The sequence below is a fragment of the Sorex fumeus genome, unplaced genomic scaffold, assembly GCF_029834395.1.
Source record: "Sorex fumeus unplaced genomic scaffold, SorFum_2.1 ptg000080l, whole genome shotgun sequence".
NCBI classification, from domain to species: Eukaryota; Metazoa; Chordata; class Mammalia; order Eulipotyphla; family Soricidae; genus Sorex; species Sorex fumeus.
The window spans coordinates 4,339,239-4,360,284 of record NW_026606137.1 but is presented as its reverse complement, the minus strand read 5'-3'; the positions used below and the strand labels follow the sequence as shown (position 1 = coordinate 4,360,284).

The 21,046-nt window shown below is 44.8% G+C and overlaps 1 protein-coding gene across 1 annotated transcript in view; it reads right to left on the bottom strand.

Annotated features, from left to right (window-relative positions):
* The window catches only part of EFHC1 (EF-hand domain containing 1), a 62,441-nt gene that overhangs the window by 10,197 nt on the left and 31,198 nt on the right, over positions 1–21,046 (bottom strand). Inside the window, exons 6-9 of the mRNA XM_056130620.1 lie at positions 17,146–17,366; positions 9,349–9,489; positions 3,217–3,430; positions 2,456–2,603 (exon numbers count right to left, since the gene is read on the bottom strand). Coding sequence (XP_055986595.1) covers positions 2,456–2,603; positions 3,217–3,430; positions 9,349–9,489; positions 17,146–17,366 — 724 coding nt within the window. The remainder of the gene's footprint in view (positions 1–2,455; positions 2,604–3,216; positions 3,431–9,348; positions 9,490–17,145; positions 17,367–21,046) is intronic.

The window sequence follows — 21,046 nt, the reverse complement described above, 5'->3', positions numbered from 1 at the left end:
ACGTAGGACACAGACGGGAAGAGTCGTTCCAATGAAAGGCATCAAATCCCTGATGACAGAAAAGAGCTGGCACTAAAAGACATCTGAGGTACCGGGGAGAGAGCTGGAAGAGTTCAGGCACGTGCCTGACAGAAATGAAGTCCACAGGTGAAGCAACGCAGGGAGTCTGCAGCACCACCCAATGCGTCCTACTGCCTGTGGTCGCACAGCGGAGCAGCACGCCAACTGGGCTTGGCCAACTGCCAGGAATGACGCCCAGGCCCCCAAACAGGGATGGACCACGTCTACAAAAGAGTCCTCCGCCCCTCTCGGAGAGCCCGGCAAGCTACCGCGAGCATCTCCACCGCACGGCAAAGCCTGGCAAGCTCCCCGTGACGTTTTCGATATGCCAAACACAGTAACAACAAGTCTCAAAAAACAAATGGAGATGTTACTGGTGCCCGCTCGAGCAAAAAACCGATGAACAACGGGAGGACAGTGACAGTGACACGTATTACCATATGTCAACAACCATATGCTTATAATAGTTTTCTATTGTTGGTGACAAAAATTCTTTAAGGCCGTAGCACAACAGTAAAATTGCCCCCTGATTATTATGACTGTTTTGCATTGTCATTTTTCTAGTCTCATCCTACTCTTTGAAGGACTTGCTGTTAGCAAGTTAGTAGTTTCTTCATGTGGTTTCTAAGATAGGACACCCATGGGTTTTTCTTCTTGCCTCATTTGTAGTCCTGGTCAATCTCCTTCTCTCTTGGTATCCGAGGAACCCAGATCTCGGTACTTCTTGCTAGTTCCTTCCCTCTAGACTGAGACTTCAGAGATTCCATCCAATCCTGTGACTTACATGGTCATCTCTATGCCAGCGACTCTTATTCCCCTACTTCCACCCCAGATCTCTCACCCGAACTCCAGATCTGCATACCCAACATACTGCTTGATAACTCTACTTGGACAGCTCGACGATGTCTTCAGTTAGGATATCTTAAACGAGTAGCCTGCCACTTGCCTCTCATCAAATTTTCCCCCCTCTACTCACAGTGCACATCTTCCATCTGAGTTCACGGCAATGACTTCCTGTCAGTCCTGGGAGTCCCTGGAGTCATCCCTTAACTATATTCTCTCCTCTCCTATATTCTGTATGCGCTGTCGGAAGTCCTGTTAGCTCCAAAATATCTCTTACGTGAGACTTCTGCCTTCACTTAAACTACCCTGATCCAGGCACCGTCTTCATTTGCCTGGTTTGCTGCCATATTCCAACTAATCTTCCTCCTAATCTAACCGTCAGGTTGTCCGTTAGAAACATGTGTCAGTTCTTGCAACTCCTCTACTCAGAATCCTCACATTCATTGTCCATTTCACTCAAAGAAAGATTAACAATTTTCACGGTCATGGTCACGGTCCTCCCATTGTTCATCGATTTGCTCGAGCGGGCCCAGTAACGTCTCCATTGGAGACTTTGTTGTTACTGTGTCTGGCATATCCAATACTCTCGGTAGCTTGCCGGGCTCTCGGAGAGGGGCGGAGGAATCGAACTCGGGTCGGCCATGTTGGCTGCTTGTAAGGCGAACGCTCTACCACTGTGCTATCAAAAACCCTAATAGATTCTACCTAATCTGATCTCTTATTGATTTTCTAATTTTTATTTCCTACTGGTTTCCTTCTCAGTCACTTGTGCCAGCCACTTTCATGATTTCTTCATTGTTCCCAGTGTTTGTTAAGTACTCCAGGTTGCTACCCTTAGGACCTTAGCATGTAATAGTTCCTCATTCTGGAAAACGTGCCCCCGGTTATCAACAATGCTAACTCCCTTGCCTTCAAGTATTTTCTTTTTTCTTTTTGCTTTTTGGGCCATACCTGGCAATGCACTCAGGAATTACCCCTGGTGGTTTTCAGGGAACCATATGGGATGCTGGGAATCGAACCCGGGTCAGCCACTTGCAAGGCAAATGCCCTGCCCGCTGTGCTACCACTCCAGCCCCTCAAGTATTTTCTTCATGTCACCTTCTCAAGGGGGTGCCTGCCTCCCCTGGTCAACTGCCACCGACCATCAGTCTTCACCATCCATATTATTCTTACCTTATTATCCAGATTTTGCTTTGCTTACCCAAACACTTATTCAATACATTGCACAGATGTCCTTACTTTTGTTGTTCTATTGGCAATCTTAAACTGCTAAGGTCAACTTCACTGAGGCCGGCAACTTTTTGTCTCATTTACAGAGAAAATCCCAAGAGCCTCGTGAAAGTGCCTGACAGGTACTAGGTATTCAATAAGGGAAATAAATCACGTTGAAGAGCTCCTACTTACTTACCATCCTGAAACCACAGAACCTTCTGTGGATGTCTAATAGCTCTCAAAACCTAACATATGATTACACGTTGGTTGTATCAATAACTATCTCCTAACTATGCCATGGGTGCCAAAGCCCAGATGGTCCCGGCATGGCCAGACATACTTTTCCAATTCCGGCGCGCTATCTTTCCGTTTCTGAAAATGGTTCTGAACTGACGTGAGTGCTTCCGCTGAGTACTGGGCAGCATTGCTCTCCATGTATTTCAGGACATACTCATCTGTATCAAGAATAACGAACCTATGGCCAAACACTGAAAGAGAGGTGGAAATGGATTTAGTTTGGTTTTATTTCCTCTCACGCAGCCATGAGTAAAAGAACATCCTCCAGCAACACATAGCCACGTATTTATGACCAACACCAATACACAGTCCCAACAGCTCTCTCAAGTAAGCCATGGTGGGGCTGAAAGATACCTCAATATGGATGAGCACGTATTTTGCAGATAGAAGTCTGCGTTTAATCCCCAGCACTGCATGGTCCCCTGAAAGCCTCCAGGTATGATCTGCCAAACAATCTTTCTCCAAAAATAAATAAGTCTGTCATTTTCTCAGTGTTTAAGAAGTCCAGGTTTCTCAAACCAAAAAATGCCACTCATTTAGAGTTTAATTGATAAGGAGGGTGCTACTTGATTAAATTCTTAAGTACCTCTGGCAGTGCTCAGGGCTTACTCCTGACCGTACTCAGGGATCACTGCTGGTGAGCTCAGGAGAACATACTGGGCGCTGAGGATTAAACCAGAGTTGGCTGCTTCCAAGGCAAATGCTCTTCCTATTGTACTATCACTTCAGCCCCTGGATTAAATTCTAAGAAAGACCATCTGTTCCCTTGGCGAGTAGGAGAGCAGGAGAACTGGTTGGACTGACCTTCAATCACAGCACCAATGAAGAAGTCACTGGGACTATAGTAGATAGGATTTTCCGCCGAAGAGGATGGTTTAGCAACTTTAGTTCTACCCAGATATTTGCCCCCAAGGATGCCAGAATTTCGAACAGGAGGCTCAAAGATGCTGATCATGTCAGTGCCTAGAAAGTAGGAGAAGACGAATCGACGATCTTTGTCTTCTGGGTTGGGGGATTCCTGAAAAGGTGAAGAAAAGAGAATCTTGTGAAGGACTGTGATGTATCCAGAAGTTCTGAACTTAAATGCCTTTGGGGACTAGATATATATATAATATGAGCTCAATTTATTAAAGTGTACTATAAATGGAATAGCACTGCAGGAACTCTGGTGCCCTGAAAAGGAATTCCCTCATCCAAGAAAAGTTGTCCCAATTAACTTCAGTTCACTGGTGCCTTGTGGGAAGTCAGGCCATATTGCTGTATCTTCTAATTTTCATGAGAAGATAGAAATCTGGTTTACTGTATAAAACCTCTGATTCTAAAATGTTGACTCCATCTCTTTCAAAGCCACATGTAGGCCAAACAAAACATGATGTGGGCCACTTTCTACCCACAGCCGGCCAGTTTGAGATCTCTTGACTTACGTTATGTTCAACTTTGTGGGAAATAAAATGATTACACAAGAGTTGGATCTTTAAACAAATCTATTTATACGCATAATTTTTAAAAGAAAACTTAATAAGGAAGGAATCAGCGATGTAAAATCATACTTCATAAGAACTGGAAGTGATTCTGAGAAATTTCCTGCAGACAAGACTTTTCCTAAATCAGGTCATCGAAAACAGTCATGTAATTCTTAAGAAGTAAAATCCAGATTAGGCAAGCCTAAATACAGAGACAGGCTTGATAAAAATCTTCTTACATCCTATCTTCAGCACATATCTTTAACTGAACCATGAAAATATTTGTATGGTAACTTCTTATAAAATTTAATGGGTCTCTGCTTACTAAAATAATTTCCTTATCAGCATACCCTAATATAAATCTTTAAACTATTAAGATTAGAAACTACTATAATAATAAATTTATTTTTGCTTTTTTTTTTTGGTCACACCTGGCGATGCACAGGGGTTACTCCTGGTTCTGCACTCAGGAATCACCCCTGGCAGTACTCAGGGGAGCATATGGGATGCTGGGAATCGAACCCGGGTCGGCCATGTGCAAGGCAAACGCCCTCCCCGCTGTGCTATCGCTCCAGCCCCTATAATAATAAATTTTAACACATGCCCACAATAGAGTTAGTAAAAATCACATCACTTCTCTGTTCTCAAAGAAGAACCTCCAGAGAAGTCCTTGTAGGCTTCAATAAAATTAGTTAGTTTTAGCTGAGCTACAGAAAAGATGTGGATGAAGCCAGATGGAAAGGGCAGATTTACCTGATAGGAAAAACATCTTATTTGGTCCTTCCTTCCTTCCTTCCTTCCTTCCTTCCTTCCTTCCTTCCTTCCTTCCTTCCTTTCTTTCTTTCTTTCTTTCTTTCTTTCTTTCTTTCTTTCTTTCGCTTTTGAGGTCACACCACTGCCACACCTGGCAATGCTTAGGCCATCCCTGCACACTCTTGACTCTGGCAGGGATCACTCCTGCTGTGGTGTCTGCAGTACCAACCTAAGGTGTTGGGGACCAACTCAGAGTTGGATGTGTGCAAGGCAAGCACCTTAGCCCTGTGCTATCTCTCCAGCCGAGATTTTTAATTGCTGTTTAAGATTCCTTACGTCTAACTGGTCTGTTCAAGTTTTCTCTTTTCTCCTGTTCAGTCTTGAGAGGTTGTGTGATTCTGAAAATACATTCGCCTCTTCTAGGCTTATCGGAATAAAGTTGCTCACAGTAACCTCTTACGATCTTTTGAATTCTGAGGCATCGGTTGTGACTTCTCCCCTTTCATTTCTGATCCAACCTATTGGGGTTTTTATTTCCTCATAAACCTAGCAAAAAAGGTTGTCCATCTTACCGACAACTCCTTTGAAAAACTAGGTCTTGGTTTCATTTATTGTTTTGTGTCTTATTTTCCTGATTCTTGTCTCAGTGACTTCTACTCTAATTTTTGTTATTTCCTTCCGCTTGCTTTGCGATTCCTTTGCTCTTCTTTTTCCTAGTTTCTCAAGCTGCAAGGTTAGGTTATTTATTTGAGCTCTCTACTGTTTCCTGACGTCAGCCAGTATTGCTACGAGCGTGCCCCTTAGTTCTGCTTTTGCTGTGTTCTAGGGTTTCTGACCGTTTGTTGCATAATTCTTGATCATTTCCAGGAACTGTTTGCTTTCTTTCTGATTTATCCTTTGACCCAACAATTGTTTAATATGTGCTGCTCAGTTCCCAAAATGTTTGGGCCTTCCTTGGCTTTCTTTTTATAGTTAATGTCTATTTTTGTGACCTGTGGCCTGGGAAGCTATTTGGTACCTGTTCCTCACTTGGGGCTCTTGTTTCTTTATCGATGTGCCGTGTGATTGATCTGTCTAACGATTAGTGAGCGGTATGTTAAAAGTCTCTGACTACTAAGTTGCCATCAGTGCATCTCCTCAGGCCTGTCAGGGGTTGTTTAATTCTTTGCTGCCCATTTCTGTTTGGTTTTGGGCCACACCTGTGGGACTACTCCTACTAGCTTTGTGCTCCGGAGTGACTCCTGGCATATATTTTGATAGTTAGATAGTTAAATCCTCTTGATCGACTGATTTTTCAACAGATGCAATGTCTGTCCCTGTCTCCTTTCACTTTCAGTCGTTTGAACACTATCTGACCTGACACAAGGATGGCCATTTCTGTTTTCCTGGTCGATCATTAGTAGCACTGTAGCACTGTCCTCCCGCTGTTCATCGATTTGCTCAAGCGGGCACCAGTAACGTCTCCATGGTGAGACTTGTTGTGACTGTGTTTGGCATATCAAATACGCCACGTGGAGTTTGCCAGGCTCTGCCATGCGGGTGGGATACTCTTGGTAGCTTGCCGGGGACTCCGAGAGGGGCGGAGGAATCGAACCCAGGTTTGCCGCGTGCAAGGCATACGCCCTACCCACTGTGCTACTGTTCCAGCCCCTGTTGATCATTAGTGTGTATAATTGTTTTCCAGCCTTTACTCTGAGTCTGTGTTCACAATGTAAGCTCAGAGTGTTTCTTGTAAATGGCAGAGTTGTATCTTGTTTCCTGATCCTCTGGTAACTGTGATTTCTGAGAGGGAGCCATCAGCATGCTTGGGTGCAGCCCATAAAGGAGCTGGACACTGGCCATGTGTTATGTATTTTAATTCAAAAGACAAGCAATAACGGGACCAGGGAGAGAGAGAGAGTACGGTGAGGAGGGTCCTCTCTCTCTGGCCCCATTCTCGCTTGCCTTGCACACCGCCAACCCAGGTTCAATCTCCGGCATCCCATATGGGCCCCCCGGGGCACCGCCGGAGTAATTCCTGAGCACAGGACCAGGAGTGACCCGAGCATCAAAGAGTGTGGCCCCAAACAAACAAATCAAAGGACAAGCAATACCTATGCAGGCAGAGTGTCTCCAATGTCCCTGCTCGGGGATCCCGTCCCCTTTTCTTTGGACGTGCTGCCGGAAGATTCTGGCACCACCCCTTGGCAGGGCTGCCCTGCCTCCTTCCCGCGCTGGGCCAAACTGCGACTGGCAGTGTGCGTGCTCAGGGTCCCCCTTGCCTTGGATCAGGAGGCTCTGATCTGGAGAAGACTCACACGGCTCAGTGGGGAGCAGAGGCCAGCCCGGCTGCCTGCCATTCCCCAGGTCGGGCCAGCGGTGGCCTCACTGGAGTGCTCTCTTGGGCCACTCCTGCAGAGCTCAGCCTGCGGCAAAGTCACAGTCCCCCAGGCACAGTCCCCCAGCTCGCTGCCACGCTGGGCCGAGCGTGGGTGCTTCTGCTTGAGCTCTCCTCGGCTTTGTTCAGAAGATACACGCGGGGGCACACTCACACACCTGGGTGGGAGCAGAAGGCTCGGGAGGGTGGCCCAGTTCCCTGCAATCTTCGGTTTCCACATTTTGTAGAGAGCCTTTAGAGCAGGCTAAGGAAACGCGTTCATTATCTCTACGCTAGTTTTCTAAACACTACATTTTTTTTTTTTTTAGTTTTCTTAAACCTAAATCGTGTCAAATACTTTCCTGCCCTTGGTTGCTTTCACTTTGTTACTGCAATAATTATTTTTTCAACATGGAAATATTTAGTTTTAGTTTTAGCTTTCTGCTGAAATTCTCAATTTTATCCTTTATCTTCTTAAGCATAGCAAACAGAGGCTTTTTTGCTTGTGAAGTTTGCTTGTTAAGTTTGCGCTTGTTAACACCAGTGTTTGGATCTACTTCTACTGTCGGTTGTTTATGCTAACTGGCTTTCGTGTCATTTTTCTTGCCTCTGGTTACTGTACTTATTAATATAGTTTTAAAATGTGCTCTACGTTCTATTTCTTCAATTTATTTTTAGAGTAATTTGAAGCCGAGGCTGTTATCTTCAGCGAATTTACATTTGATTCTACCAGACACCTGTGGACCTGGGTAAACCCAGATGACTTTTACCTAATTTCTGGAACTGAATAGCACTGTAGCACTGTCCTCCCGTTGTTCATCGATTTGCTCAAGCGGGCCCAGTGACGTCTCCATTGTGAGACTTGTTGTTACTGTGTTAGGCTTATCAAATATGTCACGGGGAGCTTGCCACTTCAGTTTTTCAGGGATGAATATTTCAAAATCTGGCAACAGTCTTTTCAAGAACTAGACAGTAATTGACTAAAGCACAGAGAGTTGACCAGTTTGGCACTGGCGGGTCCTTTGCTTCAACGTTTGCCTACAAAAGAACTTCTATGAGGAAACATTTCCAAGGGGAAAAATATCCCCATTTTCCAGGTTTATCTCTTTTGGTCATCAATATATTCCTTAACTTTACTCATCCTTCACATCTTGATTCTGCTGTTAGTATGCCATAATTCAATAAGCCTCTTATATCTGATGGTTGTTCAATTAACAGGAATAAAGCAAGACCCTCACGAGTCAAAACTCTTATGTTCTGAAATGCCCCAGCTGGCCTATAGTTCAGTCAGACTCAGCCCCTGGCTTAGAGGGCCACGCCCTGTGGTGCTGGATGCGGGACCGAGAGCCACTGAGAGCCTGCCCCAACCAGTCAACGGTTCTTGGGCTGGCACTGGCCCATGGGCATCGCGCCAGTGATGCTGTTGATGTTAGGGGCCTCTGGAGCTAAAATGGATGGGGAGGCCAGGAGGGGGGGCGGGGAAACTCTGAGGTGCTGACTGGGGTGGAAATATTTAGTTCTAGGCGGGAAACACGGAGTCTAACGCATGCTAGGTACGTGTTGTACTTATGCTCACCTCCCATGCCCCTAAACTCACTTTTTAAAGCTTTCTTCACCAGCTTCCTCAAATATATAATCACCTGGGTTTTCATTTCATTTGGCAAGCTCCCCGTGACGTACTCGATATGCCAAACACAGTAACAACAAAGTCTCACAATGGAGACGTTGCTGGTGCCCGCTCGAGCAAATGGAAGAACAACGGGAGAACAGTGACAGTGATTTTTTTTCAAATATAGGTATGTAATTTGAAAAAATAATAGTGATGGATCAAGTGATATTTTTCCAAATTACAAATATTTAAAAATATCTCTTGATCCATCACTTTACAATTATTATTCTGAGACGTAACGTTTTCATCACAGCACACGTGTTTGGTTTTAACACACTTGCTTGTGTGTATTCTCTTAAATACATTCTCTGTCCCTCTCGGAGAGCCTGGCAAGCTCCCTGTGGTGTATTCAATATGCCACAAATAGTAACAATAACGGGCCTCATTCCCCTGACCCTGAAAGAGATTTCAATACGACACCGTTGGAAAGGACGAGTAAGGAGAGGCTGCTAAAATCTCAGAGTGGAGATGAATGGAGACATTACTGGCGCCCGCTCGGGCAAATCGATGAACAACTGGATGACAGTGATATAGTGAATGTTTTCATGTCTGTCATTTATGTCCATATAGAACTTACTGGTCCTACCTGTCTCCGTCCTCAGCTCTGAGCTGATCTCCTGTAGCTCACAGGCAAACTGGACAACCCTACCGAGTACCAAGGTAAACAGAACCTTGCATATAAAAATGACTCTCACCAGTGCGGCCAGATAGCGAAGCACCTTGTTATCATTCAGCAGCATCTTCATGGCATCTTTTTTGGGAGCTTTTGGAATGAGGACAAAGCAATTCTGAGCAGAATCTTCAATTAATCCATAACCATTGTAAGGAGGTAATTCCTGAGGAAATAAAGTTAGTTGTAAAGCACAGGCTATTTGCGTTAAAATTAACCTTTCTGGGCGTCTGGGGGAATCTAAAATAAAAAAATAATGTACTCAAACGTCACTGTCACTGTCTTCCCGTTGATCATCGATTTGCTCGAGCGGGCCCAGTAACGTCTCCATCGTGAGACTTGTTGTTACTGTGTTTGGCATATCGAATACATCACGGGGAGCTTGCCAGGCTCTGCCGTGCGGGCGAGATACTCTCGGTAGCTTGCCGGGCTCTCCGAGAGGGGCGGAGGAATCGAACCAGGGTCGGCCATGTCGGCCGCGTGCAAGGCAAATGCCTTACTCGCTGTGCTATTGCTCCAGCCCTTTCTACAGATACAAGTGTGGTCAGAAAAAGATAACACCTCATATTCCCGTCCTCTGTATAATTTTTACTGCTGCTCACACATGGGATTCCTGATGCTTGTGTGCATCAGAATTGAGAGAAGGGTGGTCAGCACTTGGCTCTAACTTCTTTCCTCCCATATTTACGTCCCTGTTTCTTCTGAACTCAAACCAGTCAGTAATCTCATCCACAACATGGATTTTTGTTTTGTTTTGTTTTAGGGCCACACCTGGCAATGCACAGGGGTCACTCCAGACTCTGTGCTCAGGAATTACTCCTGGCAGTGCTCGGGGGACCATATGGGATGCTGGGGATTGAACCTGGGTCAGCTGGATGCAAGGCAAATGCCCTACCCACTGTATTGTCACTCTGGCCCACCACAAGATGCTTTTATTTGGAGACAACAAAGAGCGGTTAGCAAGTTGTAGCCTCATGGCAAAGATTTTTTTTTTTTTACAGGATTCGGCTGAGCATTTCTTTGTTGCTGAGTCTGGTTGTTGCTAGCTGGTATGGAGGAGCTCCCCTGGGAGCAATGGGTAATAAAGCAGCATGACTTCCAGCGGGATTCTGCAGTGGGTGCTGAGTGCATGTGCATGAGGACTATCTAGTCCCCTGACCCCATGGAGATCACTTTCCAAATATAAATGTTGACACTTATCTCAAAACTAGCAGTCACAGTATTCTTTCAAAACCTAGTACATGGGCCCTGGCAGTCGGAAACCTCCAGAACCCGATTGCTGCCAAGCCCATGGCGGACCTCCAGACTCAGGAGGAGCCCCTCACGCCTGAGAATGAATCCGCTGAAAAAACTCAGGTGTGCGGCTCTTGTGATGGAAATCTCCAGGCTCTCCTGGCCTGGGGAACGGCAACCTTCCCCCATTTCTCTGCCTGGCGGCCACACCCACAAGCTGCCTCAGGCGCCTTAGAAGCTCCTTAACAGCTGTGATCCAGAGACTCACAAGCAAAACTCAGAAGAGAGCAACAGGCTGCAGAGATGCTTCCAAATCCCCGTCATCTCCAGTTGGATCACCCTGTCTAAAATTTTAGAATCCCTGGAGAATCCTTTTATACTCTACTCCACTGATGTACCAAAAATAGCACACCACATTTGATGGGGGTGAAGCAGACGATAATTGACCTCGATCCAAAAAGAAATAATTAGCACACGAGACTCAACATGTGACAACATGTTAGTAATCTCTTCTACAAGGGTTTCATGGCTGTAGGGCGAGAAACAACAATCTTCATAGATTTTCCTCTAAGGAAAACTTTTTTGGATCATTTTTAATGCATCACTCATAAACAAGTCATTACAAAATAAATTATTTTGGACTTGCTTTGGGGGCAGGCTTGGGTGGTGGTGGGAAAATTCAAAATAATGGTGGTGGGATTGGTATTGAAATATTGAATGTAATGAATTACTGTGAACAACTTTATAAAACTAGAGAAAAAAAATAAACAAAAAATGAGTGAATGGGATCTGTTCGCCCAACGGGTAGTGCTCATCTACGCCCTAGGGTTCAAATTAAAGTGATCACATGACCAGAATAAGAGCGACAACCCACTAGAGAATGACCTAATTTGCCCCGAGTGCCAACCCACTAATCAAAGAAATACAAAACGCCCTGGAAAGAAAGATCTCGGGTGAGCACAACCAGCTAGTTGTTTGAGCTACTGTGGAAAAGAGGCAGAAATGCACTCCTGGCATCTAATCTCGATTTGCATCTCCATTAACACAGGTTAAGTCTTTGAGCTGTTTTCCCCTGAAAACCTTTTGTGTGTTTCAACAGGCGTTCTATCCTGGTTTTACCTCAAGTACACTTCATTTCCCCAGACTGGAACGAGGCCCTTCTTCGGTGCCAGCCAGGTGCTGGCATTCTGCTTCTTGTTCTCCAAGCTCCTGGTTGGGTCCTTCTCTAAATCAGGTAAGTCCTGAGACCAGAGCAATGGGACAGTGGGCAATGGGACTTTGCTTTGCACGCAGCTGACCCAGATATGATCCTCGGCCTTGCCAAGCACTGCCAGGAGCAATTCCTAAGTGCAGAACCAGCCAGGAGGAAGCCTGGAGCATCGTGGGGTGTGGCCCCAAAACCAAAAAAAATTGGATGAGCCATTCCTCTGATAGACTTTATTATTTCGGATGCATCTGCTCAGGTGACCCATTTACCAAAGATCTAACCATGCTTTCCCCCCCCCTTTTTTAATTTAGAAATTCGTTAATGGGGCTGCAGCAACGGCACAGTGGATAAGGCATTTACCCTGTATGTGCTGGAGCGATAGCACAGCAGTAGGGCGTCTGCCTTGCATGAGGCCGACCGGGTCGGCCCAGGCTCGATTCCTCCGCCCCTCTTGGAGAGCCTGGCAAGCTACCGAGAGTATCTCGCCCTCACAGCAGAGCCTGGCAAGCTCCCCGTGACGTATGCGATATGCCAAACACAGTCACAAGAAGTCTCACAATGGAGACGTTACTGGTGCCCGCTTGAGCAAATCGATGAACAACGGGAGGGCAGTGCTACAGTGCCACAGTGCCTGGCTCAGATTCAATACCCAGCTCCACATATCATTCCTCAAAAGTCCCACCAGGTGTGATCCCTGAGCACGGTGTCAGGAGTAGGCCCTGAGTACCACTGGGTGTGCTATCAATCTCAAGCCCAAATAAATCAGGTTGTGGACGATGCCGTTTCCGGCATCCAGTGTTCCAACTCCAATCCCACACCGTGTCCACACCTCTACACCAGTGTCCCCAGGTTCCCACCCACTTCCCAACCCAAAAGGAGAGCAGCATAAAGCCAGGCATGCTAGAGCCAAGGGGTGGGATGGTCGTGGAATTGTGCCAGGACAGCGAGATGGCTGAGGCAAAGTAAATGCAGCAGAGAGGTTAAACTGGTGAGACTGACACAGTGTACATCTCCAGTGAGAAAGACTAAGACTTCGCATAGTCCTGGGGAGTCTTACTGTATGTCTTGGGGCTGCTTGGGCGGGAAGTTTCTCTCTCTAGAGATGAGTTCATAGGTGGGTGAGCAGGATGTACGGAGCCAGTTCTGGGAAGGGAGTGAGGCGGACATTAAATGTTCTGAGCCCATCACAGAAAGAAAGTAAGATGTATGAAATACTGTGTGAGCCTATCCTAGGGCGAGAGGGACTGGGCCCATTGTGAGTGACTGAGTCTGTCCCAGGAAGAGAATGAATGACTGGGCCACTTCTAGGGAGTGTTTGACAGCACAGTCTCCAGAGTCTCCTGGAGACTGTTAGCAGGGACAGCGCAGCTGATCGTGCTGACAGGCATGGTCTCAGTCTGTCAGGCATGTTAGATATGAGGATTAAACTATGCATCTCTGTGGAAAGTAGACTATGGACTGAACATGTTTGCCACTCAATGCTTCTTTTGCAGACCACAACACCCAAACGGAGAGAGAGAACACAGGGGATTGCCCTGCCACAGAGGCGGGGGGGATGGGGGGATGGGGGTGGGAGGGATATTATCCATGGTGGTGAAAAACGGGCACTGGTGGAGGGATGGGTATCTGATCATTGTATAATTGAAACCCAAGCACAAAAAAAATTGTAAATCTACAACTGTAAAAAAAAAAATAAATAAATAAATAAATAAAAAAAACTATGCATCTCTTTAGCCATGATATTTTAAGATTTTTTTTTTTTGCTTTTTGGGTCTCACCCAGCGATGCACAGGGGTTACTCCTGGCTCATGCACTCAGGAATTACTCCTGGCGGTGCTCAGGAGACCATATGGGATGCTGGGAATCGAACCTGGGTCAGCCAGGTGCATGGCAAACGCCCTACCTGCCGTGCTATCACTCTAGCCCCTAGGCATCTTTTTAGGGGGCTTACGATAGACCACTTCACAACCTGCCTCCTTGAAAGGCACATTTCAAAATGTAACTGTTGAAGTTTGGGCCCTAGTGGTGTGTGTATATATATATATATATATATATATATATATATACACTTCTACACCCAGCTGAGTCCAAGGCCCCTGACCCTTGTCCCCATAATTACCTCCAGATGGTCTCTTCTTGCCTAGGACATCACTTGGCTTTGGGGAAACAAATGCACACTTTGTAAGCAATCTTCTTTAGTTTAAAAAACAGGATGCAAAAATGCAAACTCAAAGAATGTGTACTTTGCAGATGGGCCTAGATTCCATTCCCAGGCGCCACCAGGAGCAATACCTAAGCACTGACCCAGGTGTAGCCCCTTTTGTGTGTGGCCCCAATTATGGGGGAAAAAAGCCATGAAAGAAACATATTATATGATCTTCATTTGCAGGGCACTCTATCAGTGCCAGGAACACAAAGATTAACGAAACTCTAACTCGACTATGTTTTCTCAAGGGACCTATTAGTAAGGTCTAGTAGAAGGAATTATTTTGTTCGATCCTTTTTGTTTGGAGGTTATTCTGGGTGTGACATTCTCTGTGAGTGAATGGCAAGGAGGCGGGTTGTTCAGAGGACCACGTGGCATTAGGGATGAACCTGGAATTTCCACCTGCACAGCGGACATTCCAGCTTCCGAGCCATCTCCTTGTAAGAAGGAATTACAAGCAGGTTTCATTTATAATAGTTAATTGTTAAGAGGAGGGAGGTGCAGACTGACCCCACAAACAGAGAAGTGCGTTCAGCCTTTCTGAAAACTTATGGAAAGAGAGGAAAACTTATTGAAAGAGAGAAAAACTTAGGAAAAAACTTTAGGAAAACTTACTGGAAAACTTAGGAAAATGTATTGAAAGAGAGGCAGCCACTCACTACGTCTCAAAGGATGAGAAAGAGCCATGTGATTTTTTTCCCCCATAAAGGTGGTTTATGAAAGGTGGTTTAACCTTGGGCAGGGGGAGTGAAGTTGGGGGAAGAGGGGAGGAAGCACCCACAAAGGTCAAAAGTAAAAGAAGCTACTGTAGCAGCAGAAGCACGGGCAGCTCTGAAGACCCAGAGGGTTAGTGCAGCAGCACTGGCCAAGGATAAGGGGAGCACAGATGCCTGAGTTGGAGGAATTCTGTAATCCCACCCATCTACTCGCGTCTTATAAAAAGAAAGAGTCTGCTGGTATTATTCATATACACAATCACAATCACGACCATCCTGTTATTCATCGATTGCCTCGAGCAGGCCCCAGTAACGTCTCCTTCATCCTAGCCCTGAGATTTTTTTAAAAAGTGCCACATTCAAGGCTCTTTCAGGGTTAGGAGAACGAGAGAACGAGACCCATCATTGTTACTGGTATTTGGCATGTTGGGTACGCCACGGGGAGTTTGCCAGACTCTGCCGTGTGGGCAGGTGACATGCAGTAGCCTGCCAGGTTGTCCAAAGTAGGAATGAGATAATAAGTTGTCTCCAAGGGGCCCTGGCAGGGACAGCCAGGCACGGGGGCAGGAGACTCATATACACAGTGGCGATATAAATATGGACCTCAGGTAGTAACACCCTGTTTTCTACATGAGACAGTCGAATAGGTGGTATCGATTGCGTGTGATCCAAACAAGTGTAAGAAGCATCAGCATGGTCATGGGGAGGATCATGCGAAGTGAAATGAGTCAGAAAGAGAGGGACAGTCATAGAAGGACGGCACTCGCTTGTCTGAATATGAAACAACATAATATGAGACTCACACCCAAGGACAGTAGAGACAAGGGCCAGGAGGATTGCTCCACAGTTGGAAGCCTGCTTCATGAGCTGGGAGAAAAGGCAGGTGGGATAGAGAAGGGATCACTAAGCCAGTGATGGTTGGAGGGATCGTTCAGGATGGGAGATGCGTGCTGAAAGTAGGCTAAGGATCAAATGTGATGGCCTCTCAGTGTCGCAAACCATGATGCCCAAAAGGAGAGAGAGAGAGGAAGAAGGAAGGTGTCTGCCCCAGAGGCAGGGAGTGGAATAGGGTGGGGTTGGTAAGAGGGATACTGGGAACACTGGTCATGAAAAATGAGCACTGGTGGAGGGATGGGTGTTCAACTGTATGACTGAAACTCAATCATGAAAGCTGTGCGACTATATCTCATGGTGGTTCCATTAAAAAAAAATTAAAAAACAAAAAAAAAAGCATCAGCACGCTGAGTCCATACAGTGGCTGCCACAACACTTCAGATAACATACGGAATTTGTTAGAAAATGTGTAATTTCTAAAACATGCAATTTTCATGTGAAACTCTAAAATATGTGACTTGGCTACGATTGTGAAGGCTCAAGTTTATGGGCTTTCTATTTCAGTGCATTAAAAGCATCATAAACTTCCTCTCGGATCAGACTTTTTTAATAGCACACTGAGAATTCTTGTGGTTCAGTATGATTCCACAGAAAGCTAGGCTGCAATGAGAGAAAGCCATCTTTGAACATCTTCGATTGGTCAGCTTTTATTTTTGCTTTCAATCAGCTTTTCGGTAAAAGGGTTTGATAAAGAGGCAAGGAACAATGAAAAGCCTAGGAAAGTCTGACATTTTAAAGGATTTTTTTAAATGGAAAAAAATTTTAAAAGTAATATAGATATTTGGCAGATAAAAGAAATTAAAACCACACAATGGAATAAAATATGTTCATCATTTCCCACTTTTCTACCAAATCTCTCTTTCCCACTTGTTGAACCACTAATAGTAGAAGTGAAGATTCTCCAGGCCCTTTCCTCAATACAGATAAGCAGATACTGTACTGAATAATTTACAAAAAAAAGCACCATATCATGCATATATTCACTTTAAACATGTTATGAACATTCTCCCACATTGATGTGCATTAATATGCATTAATATTTTCCTTTTTTTTTCTTTTCCTTTTTAATGGGTCTCTTATCGTCTTCAAATTGTGTTAACGTCTATAACTTTACACTTTATTATAAACAATGTCATAATATACATATCCCTACACATATCTTTTTATAACCTGAACACTATTTTCTAGCTTAAGGGATGTGCAATATTTTATTTTCATGCATTAAAACTGACAAACTTGCTTCAGAAAGATTACCTTTATTGGCTCTCCTCTTGACGGTATGCAAAAATGTCATTTCTTCACAAAGGGCAAACATTGCATACTGAGAGTTTTTTCTTTAATCAAATGTACTTAAAACCTCATTAGCTTTCATTTCTATTTCTCTGATTATCAGCTGAGGCTCATTTCATATGTTCATGAGATATCTGTGTTTCTTATTTTGCACACTGCTCTACTTCACAGGCTTTGTCCATTTTCCTAGTGGATATTCACGATGGGGTCTTTCGGCCTCTCTTGAACAATGTTATCACAAGGTTAATTCACTACACTCAGAGCCAGTCCTGTTACCTGTTTGACTGGAGGTGGTTCCTTCTTGCTTACATCAACGCGTGGCAAATCAGGCATTCCGAGTTGTTCTTTGTAATACCGTCGAGTAAATGCATCACAGTCATAAAGAAAAAAAGTTCTCCCAAGGATAGTGACTGTTTTCCCGACGATGAAGTCTTTGGCAGTATACCATTCCAATACTTCTTGATCAGAAATTTCCAGCACACACTGAGGGAAGTTGTCTGACATAAGACAGCAAAGAGAGAGGAAAGAAAAGAGAATGAAGATGAAAAAAAAAAAAGGCAACACACAGAAGCTGGGAATTCTGAGAACCTGACGGACTGCAGTCATTTTGCTCTGGCAAGGGTCAGAGAATCTACTGTGTTCCCAGCAAAATACAGGGCTATGCATTTCTGTCTGTTGACAGGATGCATAAATAGTATCCCAGATGGCTTCTGTAAAGTTTCTTTCCCATAGTTGACTCAAATTATCACACAGGTCACCCATCTTAGCAGAATTAACACATAACCATTACAGGAAGAAAGTATCTATGCCCTTACAGATCATTACACCTAGGAGGAATCACCGAATTCAACTTTCTACCCATTTATGCATTCATCAACAAATTATCAGTGAACTCATATATCAGTGCTCTAGGTACGCTGCTAAACACAAGGTTACAACAATCAACAATATAGATACACGATGTGTCATTATATAGAAAACATTCGGTTGGGGGTCAGCAGATATTGTTGGGGGTCTCAGTAGCCGGCCTGAGACTTTGACTAAATCCCCTGCCCCTGAAAGCAAGAGTCCGCCCTGTGTACAGGGGCCCCAGAGTCTGGCTCTGGCACTCCACTCACTGTGGGCGCTCTGGCCAAGGATGAGGGATATAACAGTTACCTTTATCTGCCTGAGCTGATACACCCGGCCCTGAGAGCGGGAGATGTAAACCATTAACTGACATCTGTACTGAGCCTGACAAGGTAACCGTGACACACGTGGATTGCCCCTGAAATGTCTGTATGAAAACCCCCAATGTGAGAGCTAATACACGGATTACTGATTGACCACCAGCTTCTCCCCACTCCACGTGGTTCTTTTTCAGTGGCGGTGGGGACCCTGGTGCACGGGGGGCCAGGGCGGAGCCTTCTCCCTTATCCTCTCCCTCTCCTATAGGGAGTAAGTCCGGCGACCGGGGGGATCATACTCCACAGTGTGCCGGGGTCGACTGGCCAGGATGCTGACAAGATACTAAGCTATTATACACATAATCATTCTGTTTCACTTCTGCTCACTGGTATTAGGGCAGTCTAACCGAGTTCTAGGCACGGTGACGACGAGATGATTACAGTAATTTGCCAATGAGATGATTACAGTAATTTGTTCATTTGGGAAATCAACAGATTTTCAAGAGTAGAAAACTTACATTTACGGAATAAATTCAATTTTTACCACTGTGTTATGAGAATTATGAGTGGGTTTGTTTGAGACTGAGTCCCAGCAGCAGCATGGCTTCCCTGAAAACCACGAAATTTTGTCTATTCTGATATAGTTACACATTGTACAACTGTGACCACAACACTAGGCTTAAAACTCTAATCATAGCATGTCTGAGAGATGGCCTGGTATTCTCATAACAGATAATTGCTAAGATTAAAAAAAAAAGAGCAAAGAATTAGGGTCGGAGAGATGATAGAATGGGTAGGGCACTTGCCTTGCACACAGTCAACCAGGGTTTAATCCCTGGAATCCCAGATGGTCCCCCTAGCCTCCAGGAATGAGATTCCTCACCTCAGAGTCAGGAGTAACCCCTGAACATCACCAGGTGTGGTTCCCAAACCCCCCAAAAATTAGCAAAGAAGTTAATGTTCTACAACAACAAACAAAAAAGCTTGACCCCAGTTCTTGAAAGATAGGCTGTTTTGTTTTTTTTTTCCCAAATCACTTCTTTTCTATCTTGTTTTGTTGGGAGTCCGCATCTCACTGTGTTCATCTGGGATCAACCTTGGCCATGTTTGGGGACTATATGCAGTGCCGGGGATTGACCCAGGGGTGGCCACCTGCAAGGCAAGCATTTTCATCTCCAACCACTTCCAAAAAATAATTTGGAAGACATAAATAATTCAGCATCCTTTCCCAGGGCCTAAGCCCAGCTCCGTGAGATCCCTGTGAGTTACCCAGGGAGCAAAGGACTACGAGGTACATAATCTTATAATTCTCTGAGTTTCTCTCAGAAAACAATATTCTAGAAGATACGGTACAGGATGCGATATCCAAACATTCACTTCTGTTTGCTCAATTACGAACTTTTTCATATGCTGCTAAATTTCTTTAATTGGTATCTTGGTTACTTTTTGGACGTATGTTCATGAATGAGACTGGTTAAGTTCCTTTCCATGGTGGTTGTGTGTTTGTGTGTGTGTGTGTGTGTGTATCTCAGGACTGAACCCAGGGCTTCACAAAGATGAAGCATATGCTCTATTATCAAGCCACCTCACAGTCCCGTTTACTGGTCTTTTAAAAATTTATTTTATTATTATAATTCACGGCAGAGCCTGGCAAGCTACCCGTGGCGTATTCGATATTCCAAAAACGGTAACAATAACGGGTCTCATTCCCCTGATCCTGAAAGAGCCTCCAATATGGCAGCATTGGGAAGGACAAGTAAGGAGAGGCTGCTAAAATCTCAGGGCTGGGACGAATGGAGACGTTACTGGTGCCCGCTAGAGTAAATCGATGAACAATGGGATGACAATGATACAGTGACAATGATTATTATAATTATTGAGTCACAGTGAGATTTGCAGTTACAAAGTTGTTTATGATTGGATTTCAGTCATATAATGTTCCAACATCCATCTCTTCACTGTAACTGTTTTTTTTTAAACGAATTCATCACTTGATCACTTGACATCCCATTACTCATCAATCCACTAGAGTGGGTGCCAGTAACGTCTCCATTCGTCCCTGTGGCGTGCTAATGTAGCCCAATGGCGTCTGCTCGTTCTAGGAACACGAACAGCCTCAAACCGATAATTCAGGATCTTGGTGAAGAAGTCTGACCATCTCATAGGTGGGCGGCCACGTGATCTTTTAAAGTCCCGAATTAATGAAACAAATTAATGAAGTTTATTTTTTTGTGTGTTAAATTTGGAATGACCTAGTCTTTAATGTTTGCCAAAAGTCATCTGAAAAAGTTACCTGGACTTCATGTTTTCTTAGTGGGGAATTTTTTTTTTGGCTTTTTGGGTCACACCCGGCGATGCACAAGGGTTACTCCTGGCCCTGCACTCAGGAATCACTCCTGGCGGTGCTCAGGGGACCATATGGGATGCTGGGAATCGAACCCGGGTCGACCGCGTGCAAGGCAAACGCCCTACCCGCTGTGCTCTCTCTCCAGCCCTGTGTGGGGAATTTTTAACTTTTTTTTTATGATTAACATTTGGTTTGCTTTTCATTTCTCCTTAGGTCAATTTTTTTTCCTAAAAATTGGCTCATTAGTTTTGCAAATGCAAATGCTCATTATTTTTGCAAATATGAAGTTATTAGAAGTATTCTCTTGGGTTTGTTCTTTTTGGGTCACACCTTGTGGTGCTCAGGGCTTGCTTCTGGCTTTGGGCTCAGGGCTCACTCCTGGCAGGCAGGGATCAGGGGACCAGATGGGGTGCTGAGGACCGAATCCCATTTAGCAATGTCCAAGGCAAGGTCTTACTCACAGCACTATCTACCCAGCTCCAATAGAATTTTCTTACTTTCTTCTTAATCCCCACTCATTTTTAAGTATGTCTCCTTCTCCATTTTTAATCCTGTTTGTGCGCCTACCCTTTGTCCCTTGATAAATTTTGTCAGTGGCCTGCCATTTTATTCATCCTTGTAAAGAAACTACTTTTGACTCGAAAAACCTTCCTTTTACTTCTGG